Genomic DNA, 15,825 nt, shown 5'->3' with positions numbered 1-15,825 from the left:
AACCCCATGGACTGTGGCTTGCCAGGCTCCTCTGTCCACAGGGATTCTCCAGGCAAGAATACTGTAGTGGGTTGCCATGCCCTCCTCCAGGGCATCTTCCTGTCCCAGGGATTGAACCCGGGTCTCCAGCACAGCAGGCAGATTCTTTACTGTCTGAGCCACCAAGGACGCCCCACTCACTTCTTATCTTGTGCCCCAAACTCTGCGCATCAATGTGTCATCTTGTTAATCCTCACCAGTGATCCTCCAAGACAGGTCCGTTAGCAGCTGATTTTACAGACTGGGAAACTGAAGCTCCCACAGCCTCGCAGGGAGGAAATGCAGAGCTGAGATGGAAACCCCAGACTGGCCAACTCCACACCCGTGCTCTGAACCAGAGCATCATGCTTGGAATCCTGCACATCACAGCTGAAAAGGACCCCTTGAATCGGTCTGTTCTAGCCACGCCATTTTACAGATGGAAAAACTAAGTGCGTCTTGCGGAGGGCCGTAGGCTGAAGCTACGTCTCCGCCCCTGGCCTTGCCTTTGGTGACCAGCTCCGGGACGGCCCGCACACTGGGGGCGGCGCGTGGGAGGCAGGCTCGGTTCCAGGAGAGCTAAATATTGACTCTGCGGTGTTTACCCTGTAACCTGACTCCTGCCTGCTGCCCACAGCCCTCTCTGGCCTTCCAGCCGAGGAGGGGAGGAGCTGGTGGGGAGGAGTCTGGGGAAGAGGAGGGTTTGTCTTCTGGGTCAGGGGCCGCTCCTCACAATCGGGGAGCATGAGGTCAGGAGGCTGGGGATGTCTCCAGCCAGGGGCCACTGGGGACCTGGTCTGGGGCCCCCGGGGCAATGCCGGGAGCTGGGAGACAGGGGTCTGGGCTGGGGGACAAGGGCCTGGGTTTCAGCCCTGGCTTGGCCACCTGTTGGCCATGGGATCACGGACAGGTGGAGAAGGGGGTGGGCGGAAGGACCTCACCAACTGTCAAGTGCCGGGCAAAGGTGAAATGAATACGTCAGCCTGGCCAGCGTCCAGCCCCAACCAGCTCCCAGGGTCTCTGGCCATAGCCCAACAGTCCCATCCCCGTCCCCAGGGGGTTTCCCAGGAAGGCTGTTTCCGCCAAACCGAGTGGCAGTGTGGGATTGAGGCCAGGATCCTGAGTGATCGGGAGGCTGCTGCCCGCTTACAGGTCCTAACTCCCCGCTGGTCACTGAGCCTCAGCCTTCCCAGGTCCGTAATGGGGATGAAGCTGCTCCCTGCAGTTGGTGTGACGGTCACAAGGGTGACACGTAAGTGCCAGGCACATGGTGGACGCTCACCTTACCCCTCAGTCTTTCCTCCTGTAAGATAGCGCTGTTGAATTAGGCGGTTACAAATCCCCCTTTAACACAAGCACTCCAAGATTTTAAGGAAATCGAGCAGCCAGGCCCACCTCCCTGAAGTTGGATCCTCCTTCAGCTTATTTCCTGAATGTTTTCCAGAAACTTGTTCCTCTGTTTACATCTGCCCCTCACTAACTCCCCCACCAGGAGGCCTGTGGGGAGAGGGAGCCTTTCTGAGGCTTGTCAGTGAGCCGAGACAGGCCTGGGCACCCCATCCTCAGGACCACTGGGGAAAGGGCAGGACCCCCGGGTCCTAGACTCCCAGCGCCCTCCTCTGGCAGTGGGGTTCAGTCAGCACTGGTTACTCATTAAATTTTGCCCCCTGCCAGACTATACCTCTTTCAGTTCAGTTCAGTCCCTCAGTCGTGTCCGACTCTTTGCAACCCCATGAACTGCAGCACGCCAGGCTCCCCTGTCCATCACCAGCTCCCGGAGTTCACCCAGACTCATGTCCATCGAGTCTGTGATGCCGTCCAGCCGTCTCATCCTCTGTCACCCCTTCTCCTCCCGCCCTCAATCTTTCCAGCATCAGGGTCCTTCCCAGTGAGTCAGTATCTCCTTACTGTCCTCTCTCCAAAGCTTAGCTCCTTGGAAGCCTTCCATTCCATTCACTGTGGCCCAAGGAAGTAGTTCAAATGCCGCCTCCTCTGGAAAGCCTTCCCTGATACACCCCCATGGCCAGGGGGACCCTGAAGCTGCATCCCCATTTTCTACCTTGTTTCAGAACTTTTTGGAAACTTCACCTTTCTCGTTTGTTAGATCAAAGTTCCCAGAGACTCGCTAGTTATTTGCATGACATCAGGAGAAGAGGAAGGTCCACGCCAACAGGGCAGGGGGCTCTGGGAGACCTCTAGGGCCAGACCCCCTCCTCGCTGCACCGCCCACCCTGGGCAGCATGATGGGAGTGTGAGGTAGGGTTGGGGGGCAGCAGTGGGTATTCAGACCACTGTGATCTCTCCTGGGGCCGCTCTAGCGGTCTCCTAATGGGTTTCCCGGCCTCCAGCCTTGCCCTTTCCCTCCATTCTCCGCAAAGCAGCCTCTGCGATGATCTCAAAAATGCAGACCTGACCACGTCACTCCCCTCACTGCCCTTAGGATCCAGCCCCAAATCTTGAACCGGGCCCTCCCTGTACCCGCCCACCCCGGCCACCTACCAAGCGTCATCTTCTAAGCCTGCAGGCAAATTAATTCCCGAGAGCATCAAGTTTTGTCCCATCTCCCACTTACCGCTTCCCCCGCCTGGAATGCTCTTCCCGGTCTCGCCCATTCTTTAAGGCCACAACCTTCATGGCATGTCCTCTAGGGCAGCCTTTCTCCAGCCCCAGGTTGCCCTATCTGTGCCACAGCACCCTGTGTGTCTCCTTGGTAACAGAAATCACACTTGTAATTTCCTACTCCATATCTCCTGATTGCCGGCCTGAAAAACAGACCTCCCAGTCTCATCCACACTGATGCCCACAGCCCCAGCTCCTGGCATTATGCCAGGCATACTTTTTTGGTGGATGAATGAATGGGTGGATGAATGAATGGATGCAGCACTTTGACCAGGGCGAGGCGCTTACCTAGTTAACTGAAAAGAAAAAATTGAGGCAACAAAATGTCGTAAACATTTGCTGATGGCTCCTCCCTTGTTGCTGTCACCGCAGACATCAAAGCGTGGACTTTGGCCAAGCTGTTTGTGTCTAGGCCAACACCTGAAATTTTCTGCTGAACCCACCCCGTAGCCCGCCTACTACTTAAATCCTACTTCTCCCCCAGGATAGGGCTTGGTCTCTCCAATTCCATCTGGGAAACAATGTATCTATTCTTTAACAAAAGTTAATAAGGTACCTATAAGCAATGACCCAATAGCACAGTGGCCTGGCCACACTGGGGAAAGATACTTTGTACTCTGGGAACTCCCTGCAGACTGGTTGGGGGGCGTGTAGCTGGCCTCCCATCTTCAGTCATTTTGTTGTTGTTGTTCAGTCGCTCAGTTGCATCCGACTCTCTGTGACCCCAGGGACTGCAGCACGCCAGGCTTCCCTGTCCTTCACCATCTCCCAGAGCTTGCTCAAACTCATTGAGTCGGTGATGCCATCCAACCATCTCATCCTCTGTCGTCCCCTTCTCCTCCTGCAAGTTCTCAACAGTTTGTGAAGCATTTCTGTGTCGTGTACCAGGTGGTACTGGCCTGTGATCCTGACAAGGAGCAAATCTGCCACACTTGGCAGGAAAGGGGGCGCAGAGAGAAGGAACAGGTGATCCAAAGTCACGCAGCAAGTGGGTGGTACACCCAGTCTTGACCCTTGGAAGCTGGACCTGGTTCTCAGCTCAGCCACCTACAGTAAAGATGACTGCCAACCCTCCAGCTCAACCCCTAGTTGGGAAGGTAAAGAAACATTCTCAGGGCTCCACAAGAGCAGGCTGGGCCTCCTTCCCCCACACTGTCTGTCTGGGAACCCCCCAGACATCCAGGAGGTTTGTGCCTGCTCTGGTCCCATCTTGCTGTGTGACCCTGGACAATGTCCTTTGCCTCTCTGCGCCTGCTGCTGGGCAGTATAAGGACAACCAGAGACAGAGGCACAAAAAGCCTCCTGAGAACCCTCATCTCCCAAGCCTGCGGGGCAGGGGCGGGGCGGGGGGGCGGCAGGGCGTCTACTTGAAACCTCTGAGAGCAGCGCTGACTCCCTGTCGAGGGGTTAGAGACCAAGGTGGGAAGCTGGGGACCATCAAGGAGATGGAGACAGGACACAGGAAACAGCCCACGCGCTCTCTGAGCAGAGCCCCGTTAGGAACCCAGGGGCCAGGGGAAACTTGGCAATGCTGGCAAGAACGCTGAATTGTTTAAAACCCGTGGAGCAGGAGAGCCAAGGAATAAACACTCTAGCAGCCCTGAATCACCCCCACCTCAGGAATGAGCGCAGGGCCTGGTGTTTAGGAGAAACCAAAATGACAGGGGCCGAGGAGCCTGACGTCTGCTTCTTCCCACCCGCTTGCAGTGGACCAACTACGCACCGTGGAGCTCCGGCCCCTCGGCCTGCCCCAGCCTCCCACCATCCAGCCCCAGCAGCATCCCCTGCCACCTTCTCCTCTCTCCTGCCACTCCAGTGCCCACATGCCGACCAAGCCCCATTGGGCCCTTTCCAAGAATACTTCCCACACTCCCACACCTCTGCTCGCACAGGTGCCCTGACCTGGGATGTTCTCTCCAATTCAGATGCCACCTGCTTGGTGAAGCTTTCTCCCACCTCTCCATCCAGAAAGGAGCCCTCCCCTGGCAGCATTGCGCCACCTCTCTTAAAGACATGCCACCTGGCCTGAGGATGGTGTGGACATTTATGGACTAGTGAAAGCCCTCTTTTTTTTTTTTGTTTGGCCATGCTATGTGCCATGTGGGATCTTAATTCCCTGATCAGGGATTGAACCCGGGCGCCCTGCAGTGGAAGCGCAGCCCCTAACCACTGGGTGGCCAGGGGAAGTCCCACAGAAGTGCTCTTACCATGGTGTTTATGACCATATTTTTCCTCCCTAGATAGGACTTGGCATATAGAAGAGTTCAATAAATCTTTGTTGAATGATGAGCTAATGCCCGATTTTCTAAGTATCACCTTCCCCTTTTTCTCCCCACATGATAAACTTTAATCATTCTTCTGTACTCAGCAAATAGGTTAGATGTCAGGTAGAACTTCCTACCTGGAGCTTAAGGTTGTATCAGAAAGGAAACTAAGCTGTACTCAAGTAAAGCCCTCTTGCTGGGTTAGCTCAGCAAATCTGTACCCCATCCGTGGGAGATAAGACATATCGTCTCATTTCACAGGTGAAGAGGAAACGGAAACTCAGAGGTGATGATGTCACCTGTCCCTCTGGGGAAGTAGAGGAGCCAGAATTCAAACCCAAGTCTGTTTAAGGACAAAACCAGGGGTCTTTCTGACAGGCTGGAAGGTTGTAAGGCTCTGAAAAGTATCACCAAGGCACAGTGACCTCGCCTTCTTTAACTGATTTTTGAGAAGGATAAATTTCTCTTTCTGAGTAACTAAGGTCAGGGTGGGCTTGGAGGCAGAGTGGATGATATGACCTCAAAGTCACCCTTTTTTTATTTCCCATATACTGAGACCTTAAATCAAGTGCCGATCCACTTGGGAGTGAGCACCCTGCCACTGCAACTGTTCACGAGGAGCGATCCAGGGGGGAGGCTCCTGATCAAAGAGGTAGGTTGGATCCAAGATGGTCTCTAAGCGCCTCTAGGTGCGGAGTCAAGCCATAACTTCATTATTACTGACTCTGGAGTGGCTCGTGGTGGTGCAGGGGAGGCAGACACTCGTGGGTGAGAAAAGAGGGGACTGGCTTGAAGGGAAGAAGAACGGGATATTCCGTGGGACTGGCAGCCACCATCACTGACTCATGCCCTCCTCAGGCCCTACATGGTGCCTTGTATCCACTCCACAGGGCACAGAGCAGGACTAGAGAGAGAATCGGAGGGGCCTGCCCTTGGAGAAAACAAGCCACAGAGAAGTAGGTGGCCTTGGCCTCCATAATGGCAAGGTGGTCACCAGGCCCCAGAGAGGTACTGAAAGATCTTGGCTTTCCTTCCAGAACAACCCTCCTCTCTAAAACAGCCTCAACGAATTCAGCCTGATCAAACGGATTTCTCTCCGGGGACTTCAGAAACACCACCCCCCCTCCCCCGCCCCCCCGAAGTCCCCATGTCCCTTCTCCCGGGTGCCACTGCCCATCCGAGTCAGTGGCCTCAGCAACCCCCTCCGATAAAGACCCATTACTGGGACATGCTGGGGAGACCAGATCGCTGGGCTTAGGGTCCCCCCAGGGGCCCCTGGTCTCTGACAGCATCCACTCTCAACCCTCAGGGCATAGTGGATCCGTAGTCCCGGGGCGCCCGAACTACGCCTCCGAAGCTCTCGGCGCAACCATCCACGACGCTCCAAGCCGAGCCTCAGTCCTAGACCCGCCTCAGAGTCCCCGGACACTCAGGTCCTACCGAATCCAGCGCTTCGGATGGTCCCCGACCCCCTTACGGAACCCGCCGAGGGTCTCCAAGCCCAGCCACGTTCAGGGACTTCCGGACACCCTAGCGCAAAACCACACCAAGGGAGCACGAACCGAAGCGGCCACCCCGACCCCCTCCAGCCGCCCCCGACGGAACAGAGCGCGGCGCCGCCAGGCGAGCAGAGCGCGGCCCGCGCGCCCTCCGACTTGCACACCTCCCCACAGCCGCAGCCGGCTCCCAGGCCCCCCGCGCACCGGGCCGGCCCCGAGTCCCACGGTCGAGGCGGGCCGGGCGCGGCACTCACCATCGCTCGCGCGCTCCGCTCCGGCCCCGCGCCGCGCTCCCGGCCCCACTCCCGGGTCTTGGCCGCGCTGCCCGGACGGCGAGATTCGGACCCCGCGAGTGAGCGCGGCTCGCGCTACTGAGCCCCGGGAGGCGGGCCCGCCGACGGACCAATGGTGAGGCGCGGGGGCGCGGGGCCCGGGCGGCGCGGCCAATCACGCCCGGGGCCGCCTTCCCCGCCCGCGCCCGCGCCTTAACTCTCGGCGCGCCGGGGCCGGGGCCGGGGGGCCGCGTGCGCACCCCCGAGGGCCGACCCGGGCTGGGGCTCCGGCGCCGGGCGCGGGCTCCAGACCTCGCCGAGACCCGGCTCGGGACCGGCCAAGGCCAGGGAGCCGCTCAGCTGCGTTCGGTGCGTGGCGCCGGGAGCCTCGGCGACCTTTGTCTTCCTGCTTGGTGCCTGCACGGAGTGTGAGCCAGGGCATTGCAGCTGCGCGCGCGCGCCCGTGTGTGTGTGTGTGTGTGTGTGTGTGTGTGTGTGTGTGTGTGTGTGTGTGTGTGTGTGTGTGTGTGTGTGCAGCTGCGCGCGCGCGCCCGTGTGTGTGTGTGTGTGTGTGTGCAGCTGCGCGCGCGCGCCCGTGTGTGTGTGTGTGTGCAGCTGCGCGCGCGCGCCCGTGTGTGTGTGTGTGTGTGTGTGTGTGCAGCTGCGCGCGCGCGCCCGTGTGTGTGTGTGTGTGTGTGTGTGTGTGTGTGTGTGTGTGTAAGAGTGAGAGAGGCTTGAAAAGAGGAGGGATGGAACCAGAGTGAAGGACTGATGCTTCCCCGCGCCTACACCGGTCTGTATGTCAGGGAAGGACTGTCTCTACATGTGGTTGTGTGATTGCCTGAGTGAAGGAAGTGTGTGTCTGTGTGTTTGTATGGTGTGTGATCTGTACTCTTGGGCCTGTTGTGCACACACGCTGGTATGGTAGAAAGATATTCTGTGCCTCAGCTGTAAACAAGTAGAAACCAAATCCTGTGGTTTTGTGGTGTAGCCTGTGTTTGTTCGCATGTGCAGACCTGCGAGGGCCGTGGCTATTATTTGGAACAACTGTATATGCAGCCCAGTTTGTGAAAAAGAGAGAGAGAGAAAGATACAGCCAGAGTGTGTTTTGTCCGTGTGACTTTGTGATTGTGTTGTGTTGAGAAAGAGAAATTAATGCGGGTTAATTTCTGGGATAAGTGGATGGTTAGGAGAAACAGACATTCCAGAGAACATGGGAGTTGGGACACTGAAGGATGTGTAAGAGTTCATCCTGGGCACAGTGTGCCAGGAGCCAAATGAGACCATGGAACCTGGGCAGTGTATGTGGCCACCTGGTGGGCAGGGAGGGGGCTGGGGAAATAACTCTCCCTGTTTCCGTTCAACAGCCTTCTGAATTCTCCAGCTTGGAGGGAAGCAGACAGGGAGGGGGGCCACTTGCCAGAATTCACAAAGTTTGTTGAGTGCCACGGATTGAAAGAAGGGAGAGGTGGGCCCTGCCCTGAAGGTGCCCAGATCTTCTCTGGACTGAAGGTCTGTGCCTTCTCTCCATCCTGGAGGACTGGTAACTTATACTATCAGCTGCCCAGACCATTCCTGGGAACTGCATCCTAATGCCTGGAGGGACATTCTGAGATCCAGGGAGACCGGAAAATGGAACCAGTTATCCTGGCAGTCCACTTACCAGTGATGTAATTCAGGGGATTCCCTTCTCTCTGAGCCTTGGTTTTCTCCTCTGTAAAGTAGAATTTGTAATTCCTGCCTACCCCTCAGTACTGATGTGAAGATTTAATGAGTTTGTGTACACATGGGCTCTTTGTAAGCTATGAATCACTGGAAAATGTTGAGCGTTACTCCATTTCTATAAAGTCCAAAGCACTTTGATGCTGTCAGAAGCCAGCCTTGCCTTGTGGAAGGAATGACTGGAATGGGGGCACCAGGGGACTTCCAGGCGCTGGTAGAGGGTGGCTTGTGGGTGGGAGGGCTGGGTACAGGGATGTGCTGTCTGTGAAGCCTCCTTAGGATCTGTGCCTTTTTTCTGTATGTGTCATACTCCAACAGCATGTTCCGAAAAGAAGAGAAGAAAGGTCAGGTATCCTGACCGCAGTTCTTTCGCTCGCATGATGGGCATCCTGGATTGCTGGATCAGTGAGGCAGGAGCTGGGCTGAGTACTGGAGATGTACAACAGTGAACACGACAGGATCCTGACCCTTCCAGAAAACCGAGGAGAAAGGGCGTGGCTTTTCCACTTCTGAAGGGGACACACCGGCAGGGGAGGTGCATACCCAGAGGCAGACCCTGCTCTGGCGGCAGAACCAGGACTAGAACTGAGGACTTCCAGCACTCGAGCTGTCTTCTCTGTTCCATCCCACAGGCTGCCTGGGAAAGACAGGCCCTGGTCTTCATGCTGCTCGGGGCACAGCAGGGAGAAGATGTGCTGCCCATTCTGACCCTCACCCCCAGCTCCTCGGGGGTCCCCAGTATTCCCCTCCCCAAACAGCCTCATGGGAACAAACCTGTTCTACAGATACCATGATTCCCACCCCGGCCCCATGTTACAGGTGAGGAAAGTGAACGTTCAGAGAGGGAAAGTGACTCCCCCAAGGTGACACAGCGAGCCTAGGAGGACTTGCTCCTCCGTTCTGGCGCCATACTGCTTCTGTTGGCCTTTGTGGGCTCGCTGTGCTGACAGAAACGTGGGCAGTTGTGTGCCAGGAGAACCCGATTCCCTTGTCAGGCTCCTATAGACTGGATGTTGAGGATGCTTCTGCCAAACACTCAGGTTTCTGGGTACAGTAGTCAGAGCATCAGGGCTCGAACTGGCAGAAAGCCTACCTTAAAATGGTAAGGACAGGGTCGAGCAAGCTCTAGGCATGGCTGCACTGAGGAGCTCAGATGATGTCGTCAGGATTCAGGGTCAGTCTCTTGGTCCCTCAAGATTCTTTCCCTCCCTACTGATCTCATTCTCTGGCAGGCTCTCCTCCTAATCACAAAGCGGCTGCCAGCAGCTCTAGCCATGCGTCCTAATCTCCCACAGCTCCAGCAGAAACAGAGACTCTTTTCCCAACAGTTCTAACAGCATTCGCCAAACCAAGTCTCATTGGCTGTTACTGAAATATGTATCCATTCCTTGGCCAGTCAGTGTGACCAAGGGTTCTGATTGGCCAGGCCACCGAGCCTGAGGGTCTCAGAGGTACCTGGTGTTTGAAGTCCATGTGGGTCTAGCTATCCCAGCCTCAGGACTCAGCAAGATCCAAGTGTGAAAAGTGAAAGTGAAAGTTGATCAGTCGTGTCCGACTCTTTACAACCCCATGGACTATGCATGGAATTCTCCAGGCCAGAATACTGGAGTGGATAGCCATTTCCTTCACCAGGGGATCTTCCCAATGCAGGTCCAAGAAGAATCCTCCAGAATTTGTAGAGAGGCTTATATTTCATAGGCCTTCAATAAATGGCAACAGTTTTTATTGGTATTCTTCCTCCACTTTTCCTCTGTTATCATCTTGATGGTAATGTCTAGCATACAGTGTGTACCCCAGGAATCCTTAGTGGTTAACTGATTTGGATAGGGGGTTGCTGATACCACGTACCAAGTCAGAGTCTGGATAGATTGGACAGCTATAGGTCTGCAGACAAAATGAGACTCGTTAAAAGAGCTATTCGATTTTTTATTTTGTCTTGTCTTCCATAACAGAACTGAAGCTATAGTCTAGAGCTCCTGGAGAGTATCACCAGACTCTCTAGGAACAGACTCCCCTATCACACACACCCACCCACCAGCCTGTCTAAGAGGATGTAGTAAGGAGGAGCCCGTTAGGAGGTTGGTCCAGGAGGGCAGGCAGAGCTTGTCAGATCCAATTAGACTATTTCTTGACTCACCCGATGCTGTAGAGAGGTTGCCTGGGATGGGGCTGGGGACCAGGATGTTCCAGCCTGATCCTTTTCTCCTTGGGCCACTAGCTACTCTGATTCAGTTGGGCAGTTTGAGTTTCTGTGAGGGATTGGAGGTCCATTAAGTCCTGACCAACAGTAGATGCTGTTTATCAAATGTGCCCTGGGCCCCATACTTGGCACTTTACATGATTTAAATACAGGACCATTGGAACATATTTTGGATGCTCACATTATACCTGCTTTTCCTTTACTAAAAAAAATTATTTATTTATGGCTGCACTGGGTCTTCCTTGCTGCATGCGGGCTTTCTCTAGCTGTGGCAAGCAGGGGTTTTCTCACTGCAGTGGCTTCTCCCCTCGCAGAGCGCAGGACCTAGATGTGCGGGCTTCAGTAGTTACCCCTCGGAGGAGGCTTAGTTACCCCTTGGCATGTGGAATCTTCCTGGACCAGGGATGGAACCTGTGTCCCCTGCATTGGCAGGCAGATTTCTTAACCACTGGACCACGAGGGAAGTCCCCCTCCTACCTTTCAGGAAGAAAACTGTAGTTCAGGTATCTTCAGCCTGGCTTTGTCCTGTGGATCTGAGTAACAGGGTGAGGGAGGAGAAAGACAGAAGCCAGGAGAGACAGGGCAGAGGATGCTGGAAGGGAGGAGACGGGAGAGGCTGGAGCAGGAGCCAGGGAGCCAGAGCCGTGAAGCCTGAGCTTTGAGAAAATATTTGAGGGACTCGGAAGACAGATGTGTGTGCTGTGTGCAGAGGGTGGGAGGGAAGAAGAGAAGAAGGAACAAAGAGAGGAAAAGGAATGTTAAGAAGTTATGTTGAAATTATGCATGAAATCTTTAAATGAATGAAATCTTTAACATTTTTGGAAGTACTGAATAAACATTTGAATTGCTTTTTTGTGTGTGTGGTGGGGAAAGGAAATGATATTTCTAATTCAATAAGGATTTGAGACTGGCCTCAAAGTGGCTCAGCTTTTACCCAGGTTACTCTTCTTATAAACAAAAAATGAGATTACACAATAATAAGATTGCTACAATGCATTGCCTGCTTACTGTATGCCAGACAGTGTGCTAATCACTCGTCCGTATTGTTCAACTCTGTAATACCCACGGGGGAGGATACTGCTATCTCACTTTACAAATGAGGAAACCGAGGCTCAGAGAAGCAAAGCAACTTGCCCAAGGTCACAGAGCCAGAAAGTAGGGAGCAGGGATGATATAGCTTTTCTTTTTCTTTTCTTTAGGGGAGGGGCGGGGGAGGGGAAAGCACAGAGTCTTAACCACTAGACCACCAGGGAAGTCCCTGAAATAACTTTTCTGATTTTAATCTTCTGGTTAATGTAGCTTTCTTAGTTCTATTTGTTGTTGTTGATTTTTTCAGGAGCTTCAAAACCCTTTCTGCTTCTGATCATGTAGGAAAATACATAAATAAAAGTTAGACATGCACTGTCGTTGACTCCACGATTCCTTGTGATCAGTATCGTCCCTGTTTTCTACATGAAGAGCCTGAAGCTGCGTGGAACATGGTCACTAACCCAGAGTAAGGCAGCTTTCAAGTTGTGATGTGTGAATTTGTTTTCTCTGAAGGAGCATACAGGAACCGGAGCTGGCTGGGAATCTGGGCTGCACCTCGGTTACCCAGGCATAAACTCACAGACTCTGAGGGCTGGACCTGAATCGGTCATCTATTCTAGTCCCTGTTTCAGTTTTTAAGTCTTTGCTGCTTCCCCCACAGTGGTCACCTGGCCCAAGTTTGACGTTTCTCAGATGGGAGACCCACTACTTTTGCGGAGCCCAGAGCTGGGGAAAGTAGGCCAGGTTGGAGCAGTGAAGCAGAAGAAATTCCTGAGCATTAGCTGGGATGAGCACAGAGACTGCCAGGAGGGACAGGCATGCGGAGCCTGGAAACCCACTTCCTCAAAGGTCTTCCCTGCCGGTAGTTTTTTTATCTACAGCCCTTATCAGTTGAGGGGGTAAGGGTGTGGTTTTTCAAGGAACCAAGTCACCCCAGAACCACACTGCCATTTCCCCTTTTGCTTTGGCTGCTAGAACACTCTTGGGTAAGTTATATATTCCACTTCACTTACTAATTCAGTCCAGAAGCCCAAAAAGATCTCTCCCTATCTCCTTCTAATGGCTTTCAACCTCTCTTTTAAATTCATGTTTTATTTATTATTTTTTTTTTGGTAGGTAAACTTGAATTTATTAAATGTCAAAAACATTTGATTTTTTCAGCCATTTAAAAATGCATAACTTTAGTTCACAGACCATACAAAAACAGGCAGATCAGTTTGCCAAACCCTGGTCCACATCATAGAATAGCATATAAACATGCTTTTTATGGGACTTTCCTGGCAGCCAAGTGGGTTCAATCCCTGGTTGGGGAACTAAGATCCTGCATGTCTTGTGGCAAGCACCCCTCCCCCCAACGGTTTATTTTAAAAAGGTGCTGCCTTCAGGTTCAAGGATGACACATACGTGTACTTCCTATAACAGTAGGTGTAAGAGCTGCTAGTTATAGGGAACAATAAGACAACAACATTTTTAAAAGCCAGTTCCTATTTTACAAGCTGTACTTCTAAGTACTTGGTAGCTAGAGAACATTTCTATCATTGGACAGGCCCATGTCCTAACTGACAGTATTTATTCAGTACGTCATCACAAACCATATAATACAATAACAATTCCAACGTTTTATATTTATTACTGGGTCTCAGACTGATAGTGAGGAAATAACATCATGGGCCAAGCATTACAGTAGTGATGTTTTCATTGTGATTTGGCTGCTTAAAAAAGTGGTCTTAACGTGTGTGTGCCACACACGTTAAGACCACTTCTTATAGACCCAGCTTGCTTCTTATAATAAGACCCAGCTTGGTTCTTCTCCAATGTCTTCTCTAGGAGTTGTACCTGATTTTATTGCCAGTTTTCATTCAAATCCATTGAGGAATGGGACGATTCTGCTTTTGTTTCTTGGCCAGGAATCGCTTGATCCTGAAAGTCTTGTGAGAAGACATGGTGAGGAGAGAACTCAACCGCACATAGGATGGCGGAGAAGAGAAAAGAGCTCTTTTAAATTCATGTTTTATAATGTTTGCTTTAACACCGAGCAGCCACTTCACTGCATTTTGGTAAATGGAGAAGATGTTGATCATAAACAAAAACATTTGGTCACATGAATGTGTTGGTTGACAGCCAAAGTCAAGTCATAGAGAAATGGGAAAGGGCACAGAAGTAGAGTGGGCCAAGGTGGGCAAGCTAGATCAGGCAGGAGGGAGAGGATGTCAAGACCAACTCAGCAAATGTAACTGATCACACAGGGAAGAGGTGCTGGGTTCTGGAGATGCTGCACATGGCAGGGAGGGCAGGGGCACTGGAGAGGGAGGAGCTGAGTGTGACGGATGGAGTCACACACCCAGAGGAGGGCAGAGGGCTCAGGCAGTGGGAGCCACCTGTACACAGACCCGGATGTGGTCAGGACACAGGAGGACAGGAAGAAGGCTCCAGTGTCTGGTGTATTTAGAGCAGTGAGGACTGTGGGTGAACTGGGGCTAGGAGTGTGTCTTGCCACTCAGGAAGGTATCTTTTATCCTGAAACCTGAAGGCTTACGTTCTCAGGAGCAATCCCAGGCCAGGCACTATTTCCCACTCCTGGGTGTCCTTGGCTTTCGGCTGGGGGAGCAGGTGGGGACAGGAGAAAGGCATCGAGCCAGGTGCCCTCAAAGCAGACCAGCTGCCCAGCCCCACTGAGTCAAGGGGAGAGCTCCCTAGAGACTGCCCAGCCAGTCAGAGCAAGGATGGTGGGCTGGGAGCCCCCAAAGACCCCATCTGATTAGGGCTGGGGACCGTGGGATGAGATCCCACTCTGGAGTCAGACTCTAAGTGGATTCTGTCCTTAGCTGAGAGCCTAGCCAAGGTTCCACACCTCTCTGAACCTCATCTCTAAAACACCAGAATTGATGCTTTTGAACTGTGGTGTTGGAGAAGACTCTTGAGAGTCCCTTGGACTGCAAGGAGATCCAACCAGTCCATCCTAAAGGAGATCAGTTCTGAATATTCATTGGAAGGACTGATGCTGAAGCTGAAACTCAATACTTTGGCCACCTGATGCAAAGAACTGACTCATTGGAAAAGCCCCTGATGCTGGAAAAGATTGAAGGCAGGAGGAGAAGGGGACGACAGAGGATGAGATGGTTGGATGTCATCCCTGACTCAATGGACATGAGTTTGAGTTAGTTCCAGGAGTTGGTCATGGACAGGGAGGCCTGGCGTGCTGCAGTTCATGGGGTCACAGAGTCAGACACGACTGAGCGACCGAACTGAACTGAAAACACCAGAGATGTTGCCTGTCCTGAAGGGCTGTTTTGAAGCTCAGGTGAGCCAACAAAAGCAAAAGACTTAATGTAAAGTAGTTGTTTGATCAATGTTCACTTCCCCAAACCCAGGGTCCTAGGAAAGAGGCCTTTGATGGAGTCAGCCTGTACCCTACACACCGTGCCCCATCTCAGGTCTGACTGGGGCTCCCACAGCCTGTGTTAAATGGCTAACGGAGCCCCTCCACTTTGTCCAGCCCAGCCTGTTTCCTGTGTTTCCTGTCTCCTCTGTCTGCTCCCAGCGCTGTAGCCCCAGAAACAGGGGCCAACCTGTAGCTGGTGCTCAATAAACGTCCATCAAGCTGTACGGAAGGCCTCTTCTGGAGGATGCAGTCCGATCAACAAGCATCTCCTCTCCGCACACGCATATCTGGTTTAGCCTTCCCATAACCCCTATTTTCACAGATGAAGATCTTGAGGGTCAGAGAGATGAAGTGACTTTCCCCAGGCCAAAGTGACAACCTGGGATTGAATCCACCTCCATCAACCCTGAATATTCATTGGAAGGACTGATGCTGAAGCTGAAGCTCCAGTACTTTGGCCATCTGATGTGAAGAACTGACTCATCAGATTCCTGATGCTGGGAAAGATTGAAGGCGGGAGGAGAAGGGGACGACAGAGGATGAGATGGTTGGATGGCATCACCGATTCAATGGACATGAGTTTGAGCAAACTCCAGGAGATAGTGATAGACAGGGAAGGCTGGTGTGCTGCAGTCCATGGAGTTGCAGAGAGACTGGCATGACTGAGCAACTAAACAACAGCTATCTGATTACAAAGCTCTGGTTCTTCACTGGGGCTTTATATAACTGCACTATAGCTTTTTCATGCAGAGGGCAGAATTCAAAAGTTTCAGCTTAGCTGAAAATGGCTGGGGGATCTCTGGGGATGGGGACAGTCATT

General features: G+C 52.9%; 1 protein-coding gene, 1 long non-coding RNA gene and 1 pseudogene across 4 annotated transcripts in view; 1 reads left to right on the top strand and 2 right to left on the bottom strand.

Annotated features, from left to right (window-relative positions):
- Positions 1 to 6,790, bottom strand: part of ECE1 (endothelin converting enzyme 1) — a 124,993-nt gene extending 118,203 nt beyond the window's left edge. The window contains exon 1 of the mRNA XM_070777321.1: positions 6,655 to 6,790. Within this exon, the coding sequence (XP_070633422.1) occupies positions 6,655 to 6,657 (3 nt within the window). The 5' untranslated portion in view covers positions 6,658 to 6,790. The remainder of the gene's footprint in view (positions 1 to 6,654) is intronic.
- An 85-nt stretch (positions 6,791 to 6,875) lies between these two features.
- On the top strand, positions 6,876 to 10,125 carry LOC109574214 (uncharacterized). Of its 3 annotated transcripts, none has more exons than XR_002183052.2 (3): positions 6,876 to 7,041; positions 8,040 to 8,215; positions 8,713 to 10,125. It is a non-coding gene; the product is annotated as an uncharacterized lncRNA (long non-coding RNA). The 3 variants fall into 3 exon arrangements; XR_011563207.1 differs by having other exon boundaries at positions 6,878 to 7,041; positions 8,040 to 8,184; XR_011563206.1 differs by lacking the exon at positions 8,040 to 8,215 and having other exon boundaries at positions 6,884 to 7,041.
- A 2,203-nt stretch (positions 10,126 to 12,328) lies between these two features.
- On the bottom strand, positions 12,329 to 13,610 carry LOC109576162 (large ribosomal subunit protein eL39-like; annotated as a pseudogene).
- Positions 13,611 to 15,825: the final 2,215 nt, after the last annotated feature.

The sequence above is a fragment of the Bos indicus genome, chromosome 2 (assembly GCF_029378745.1).
Source record: "Bos indicus isolate NIAB-ARS_2022 breed Sahiwal x Tharparkar chromosome 2, NIAB-ARS_B.indTharparkar_mat_pri_1.0, whole genome shotgun sequence".
NCBI classification, from domain to species: domain Eukaryota; kingdom Metazoa; phylum Chordata; class Mammalia; order Artiodactyla; family Bovidae; genus Bos; species Bos indicus.
Note: the sequence above shows the minus strand (reverse complement) of the source record. Positions and strands in the feature narration are given on the sequence as shown.